The sequence below is a fragment of the Xenopus tropicalis genome, chromosome 3, assembly GCF_000004195.4.
Source record: "Xenopus tropicalis strain Nigerian chromosome 3, UCB_Xtro_10.0, whole genome shotgun sequence".
Lineage (NCBI taxonomy): Eukaryota > Metazoa > Chordata > Amphibia > Anura > Pipidae > Xenopus > Xenopus tropicalis.
In genome coordinates, this window is record NC_030679.2 from 117,423,038 (window position 1) to 117,429,508 (window position 6,471).

At 43.3% G+C, this 6,471-nt stretch overlaps 1 protein-coding gene across 2 annotated transcripts in view; it reads left to right on the forward strand.

Moving 5' to 3' along the window:
- smad3 (SMAD family member 3) overlaps positions 1-3,961 on the forward strand; it is a 61,033-nt gene extending 57,072 nt beyond the window's left edge. The window contains exon 10 of one of the 2 annotated variants that reach the window (XM_018092042.2): positions 331-3,961. In XM_018092042.2, coding sequence (XP_017947531.1) covers positions 331-454 — 124 coding nt within the window. In that variant the 3' untranslated portion in view covers positions 455-3,961. 2 annotated transcript variants of the gene reach the window in all.
- The last annotated feature ends 2,510 nt before the right edge of the window (positions 3,962-6,471 follow it).

The following is a 6,471-nucleotide window of genomic DNA, read 5'->3' on the forward strand; positions in this document are numbered from 1 at the left end:
GGTTAATTCTCCTCTCCACACTTGACAGCCAGTTTCAGTGCTGGCTAGGAGCCAGAGAAGCTAATGGAACCCAGATGTGCCTCTGTTTGGCAGTCTCATTACTGATCCTGAGGTTTCACTCTCACATTTCACTCTTTCCTTTCTTAACCTGTTCACTGCTTGGACCCAGCAGAGTTCCAGGCAAAGCTATTCTAAAGTCAACTTAATCCACTACGGACAGACCCTATCCAACACAAGCCAGTTTTGCTGTAGTGTGTGTGTTCTCAAATGTTTTTTCTTAAACCCTTTTCAAGGATTCCCTGTCATTTGTGTCATATTTTTTTTCCGTAGGCGACAGACTGTGACTAGCACCCCCTGCTGGATCGAGCTGCACTTGAACGGGCCCTTGCAATGGCTGGATAAAGTTCTCACTCAGATGGGGTCTCCAAGTATCCGCTGCTCCAGTGTTTCTTAAAGAGAAGCAGCTTGGTGACGGGATATAGCATTCTGTGGGCCAAGCGATGAAAGAGACTAAGCTTTAGGACTAAACAAGTCTATTGCGTCTTAGTCCATTCAGACCATGCTTAGACCAGAGACAGCCAACTGAAGCCAAGTAACTGAAGTACGCAAACTTATCAGTGGAACAACATCTCATTGGCCAAGTTCAAGGACTTGTAATCTAGAACTTACCAGCACTCCAATATCCAGTATGGTGGTGCAATAAAAGCTGGCTCTTACTGCACACCATTATCCAGGATAACCAAACTGCTGCTGTCCTTGTACACCTCACTTGCAGACGCATGACTTAGAGCCAGTGGACCTGGCCTGTATTAAAAAAAAAAAAAATAACACAAAACCAACCATTTTAAGGTTCTTAATCTGATTAGAACATTTATTGGTGTATCTTGCCCTAAAGTTGCCAGGCTTCCTTCACTACAAAGACAGGAGATCTAACTATACAGCCATATATTGCCTCGGCACTGTATCAGCTCGGAAACCTTTTGGATCCCTAAGGAGGCCATAGTGGGGCAGCAGAGACATATAGGATGGCCTTTCTTTACTTAAATATATTCAAGCTGTCTTAGCTTACCAAACATTTATGGAGTAGTGCCTTATATGTAACAAGTGTCAAACTCAAATTGTCTTCTGACTGACATGCGTCAGACCATCATTTTGAAGAGCTTGGGGAGCTACAAATTGTTTTGTTATGAGCCCATGTAACTTTCTGATTAGTGGCAGTGTACAGTGCGCACAGTCTGCCTGAGCAATGGGCCCCCGTATGGAATGGCAAAATTTATATATAGTTGGAAATACCCAACCTGCGGCCAGCTATCATTTTATTGCAACTCCCAGTGTCTTCCGAGCCCCTTTACACCCCTGTTATATATGCTGAAACAACTTAACAGCATTTAAAGGGGAAGTGTAGTTTAAATAGATGGACTTCTATCTAAACAACCGTTTTTATATATTTTCTATTATTTTTGAGTGATTAGAATTCCCCTTGCGCCTGTTTTCACCCTCCAAAACCAAAAAACAGATTGACTGTGACTGAGAGTTCATTTTTTAGTTATTCTATTTTATTCCTTGTCTTCTTTTACAGGAACTTTTAAGTTCATCCCAAATTCTGACTTCCAAACTCTTGCCTGGATTCTATGGTAATTAAGCCCTAGCAACCAGATAGCAATTGAAATATTAATCCTGAGAGTTTCAGTACACAAAATATATAGCTCATAACTTGGTTACAGATATAGAAACAACATTGCTGCATATCAGCCTTTCAGCCATAGTTCCAAGAATATCTATGCCAGGGGTCCCCGACCTTTTTTACCCATGAACCACATTCAAATGTAAAAAGTTGTGAAGCAATACAAGCATAAAAAAATGTAGCTGAGTGTACTAAATAAGGGCCGTGATTGGCTATTTGGTAGCCCCCTAAGTGGACTGGCAGCCTACAGGAGACTCAGTTTGGCAGTACATCTGGTCTTTATGCAACCAAAACTTGCCTTTTAGCCAGAAATCCAAAAAAAAACACCTGCTTTTAGGCCACTGGGAGCAACACCCAAGGGGTTGGGGAGCAACATGTTGCTCAGGAGCCACTGGTTGGGGACTAATGATCTAGGCCACCAGGATACACTCGCATATATCTTGATAACTGTCATTCATTACAATGGGAAACTGCAAAATAACTAATCAATGTACTTGTTACAATTAAGTCCACTTTAATTCAGTGTTCTATGACAATAAAACATGGCTTCCAAGGGGTGATTACTTTCAATAGTAACTGAATGTTTCTCCTTTACATTGAGACATATTTAGATTGTGACACAGATTGCCCACGTGTTGTTAGCCCAGTCGGGGGGTCTGGCTGATAGCACCCCTATGCACACAGTTGCAAATGGCATATTGGCATCAGGAAGGGTCCCAGGGTACATGTAGCATATATGGGATGGTGGGCTCCTGTTTCTATCATATATGGGATGGTGGGCTCCTGTTTGTAGCATATATGGGATGGTGGGCTCCTGTTTGTAGCATATATGGGATGGTGGGCTCCTGTGTGTAACATATATGGGATGGTGGGCTCCTGTGTGTAACATATATGGGATGGTGGGCTCCTGTTTCTATCATATATGGGATGGTGGGCTCCTGTTTGTAGCATATATGGGATGGTGGGCTCCTGTGTGTAGCATATATGGGATGGTGGGCTCCTGTTTCTATCATATATGGGATGGTGGGCTCCTGTTTGTAGCATATATGGGATGGTGGGCTCCTGTTTGTAGCATATATGGGATGGTGGGCTCCTGTGTGTAACATATATGGGATGGTGGGCTCCTGTGTGTAACATATATGGGATGGTGGGCTCCTGTTTCTATCATATATGGGATGGTGGGCTCCTGTTTGTAGCATATATGGGATGGTGGGCTCCAGTTTGTAGCATATATAGGATGGTGGGCTCCTGTGTGTAACATATATGGGATGGTGGGCTCCTGTTTGTAGCATATATGGGATGGTGGGCTCCTGTGTGTAACATATATGGGATGGTGGGCTCCTGTGTGTAACATATATGGGATGGTGGGCTCCTGTTTGTAGCATATATGGGATGGTGGGCTCCTGTTTGTAGCATATATGGGATGGTGGGCTCCTGTGTGTAACATATATGGGATGGTGGGCTCCTGTTTGTAGCATATATGGGATGGTGGGCTCCTGTGTGTAACATATATGGGATGGTGGGCTCCTGTGTGTAGCATAAATGGGATGGTGGGCTCCTGTGTGTAGCATATATGGGATGGTGGGCTCCTGTGTGTAACATATATGGGATGGTGGGCTCCTGTGTGTAGCATATATGGGATGGTGGGCTCCTGTTTGTAGCATATATGGGATGGTGGGCTCCTGTGTGTAACATATATGGCATGGTGGGCTCCTGTTTGTAGCATATATGGGATGGTGGGCTCCTGTTTGTAGCATATATGGGATGGTGGGCTCCTGTTTGTAGCATATATGGGATGGTGGGCTCCTGTGTGTAACCTATATGGGATGGTGGGCTCCTGTTTGTAGCATATATGGGATGGTGGGCTCCTGTTTGTAACATATATGGGATGGTGGGCTCCTGTGTGTAACATATATGGGATGGTGGGCTCCTGTGTGTAGCATGAGAAACAAAATGAGCTTTATTTTTATATGTCCTCCTCTTCCTGTCATTTCTTCTTCCATCAGTATATGCATTTCCATTTTAGTGTCTGTCCTTTCTAACCAGCATTTTAGCATAACAGAGAATTGCAGTCTTCCTTTACTCACACCCCCAGATATGCCTCTTCCATCTTACTAATGTTTGTACAGTATAGAGGTTCCTTTTCCTCTGTCTCTGGATAGAATGTTAATAGTTCAGCTGCCCAAATTGAAACTTTCTATGACCGCTTTTTCTTTCATACTCATGTAAAGTTTTATTTGTGAATGTAAATAAATCCTCAAAGGCTTTTCTAATCAATCTGGCTTTGTGTGGTTATTTTTATCTTAATGTTTGGACCACCTATCTGTATACAGCCTCAGGCATGAGAGAGAGGGAAAATGGGGATAAATAATGCATTCTTATGGAATTGGTTCTTCTTTATATATTGTTTCCCCTTTATATATATTAAATCCTAACCTTACATTGATCAACATGGAATCTAAAATGGCAGCTAGCAGCACATAACTTGTATGTCCAGATCCCCCTGTGTAAGGATAACAGGCAATTGATGAACTCTAAATAATTGTGCCATCTGCAGACACTGATAGATTGCTTACCAATACCCACCCCAAATCACTAATAAACAGATTATATAAATGTGGACCCATGACAGAACCCTGGGGCACATCACTTAGAACCCTAGTCCAATAAGAGAGTGTTGAATGACTTTCACAGCCTGCATTCTAGCACTGCTGCAGGACTACAACATGGCTCTGCCAGCCTTACTGCAGGCTTGGCCAGTTAAAATGACTGGCACAGGTCAGCCAATCTGGGTCTGTGCTGGAGTCCTGTTTTGTACCCACTGAATATCCGTAAAGCAATTGGGCTTTGGTCTAAAGTCCCCGATTCCCTGACCACGTGGGCAGTTTGCAGTTACAAACAATAATGCTATTTTAACCCTTGCCCAGTTAAGCCGCCTCTGGAGTGATGTCACTTCCGGATTGCTGAGTCCCTGGGTCAGAAGGTAGGGGGTATAGCAGGTTGGGTTAAGGGTCAATGGGTCTGTGTTGGGCACAGGTCTGCCCAGCTGGACCCATGCAAGTCTCTAGTCTGTGCAGTGTGCCATAGGCAATGTGACTGGTTAAAGATAATATTGTACATTTACCTTTTTAAATTACGTCAGCTTAACCATAGCTGCTCACCACTTCCAAGTATATTGTAATGATGCGATCGTGTCCAGACCTGGGGGACAGACGTTCCAGGGGAAAGAGTCAGGCTGGAATCACATTTAAGCAACTAGAATGGTTCTGTTTCCAGTGACATGATACTGTTAGTAACACGTTGTGGATGGAACTACAAGCACCAAGCCTGGGAGCTCCATTGTGGAAAAAGTTGGATCCTATTCCCCAAAATGGATTATCAGACATCGATGGCTCCAACCAAGGGAAGTAAGGGGAAAAAACCCAAAACTCATAAATAAAGTGAGCTGATCTCTGTGGATTTAGTAATGAAATGCACTGCGGTGATATCATTCTTTCCAATAGCTCACTTTGTACTAATAGATAACAGATTCCATTTATAAAGTGATACATGACTGGAGCTAGTTACTATTACATTTATTAACCAAAGAGCACAGTTTAATTAGAGGCCACATACTCTCTCCCACCCCCTTTATGCTTTATGTATTTCTCCCTTATATTTATTTAAATGCTTGTCAAGGTAAATATGGTTTCCTGTAGAACAGAGGGTAAACAACAAGTTTAGTTCTTTTATTTCTCTAAACTTGGATTCTGCTATTGTTTAGGAAAAATCATGCCTGAAAACAGTCAAATTTCTAATTAGTAAGTATATGTAAATATATTATTATTAAATGGCAAGGAAAGTGTAAATCATTTGTTAGCCCCTCCATCCCCTGTCATGATTGCTAAGCTTGGACCCTTGCTTTGTGTTTCTGTTCACTGAAAAATGGCCCAGACCAGGCCTGGACTGGCAATCTGTGGATTCAGGCACAAGCCAGAGGGGCTGCTGTAAGGTGCCATAGACAGTCACTATTTATTGGGCTGATGGGGGGGGGGGGCTGTTTGGGCCTCTGTGTACTGGAAATGCCAGGGCCTATTTGGGTTCTTAGGCAAGACCTGCTCGGAACTGAAATAGCCCTTGTGGCTGTTCAGGACCAAACGCATGCCCAGTATAATGTATAAACAGCAAGGGGGTTACAGTCCCGGACACCACAAGTAACTGCTGGAATCTCCCAGGAGATGGGGGTGTGACTCCTGCAGGACTATACCCGGGGCTGATGAGAAACACTGGCATAGGGGGTCCAAGGGTAGCAATCATAATCAAACTAGCACCCCTGATTTAGACTTTCCCTGTCCTTTAATACAATGCAGGCAAGTAACAGGCGCTTATCACTTGGTACTGCTCAGTGCTGCATTTTTGAGTGCTGTGTGCCTGTCACTTGACTGCACCGGGCAATTCCCATTTTGTCCTCCACCATGGAGCCATAAACCACCCTGCCAACAAATACATTCATCCCTAATGAAAGAAAATACCATTTGGTATTAGTATGTATGTATTTCGCTATTGAGAGCTGTACAGTATTTGTTAATCCCTTTCTGCACTGCTGTCTCTGTCTCTTGAAACAATGTAGCATTACCTTATATTAAAATGATTGAAAACTTCTATTAAAAAAAAACATGTAGCAGGAGACAGTGTTGCACGTTTCTTCCCAGATCAGTTAATAATCTGGCTTCTGCTACAGAGTTTCAAGTGTCAGTGCCACCAGTGCAAGAAATAGAAAGACAGACAGACAGACAGAGAGACACTGC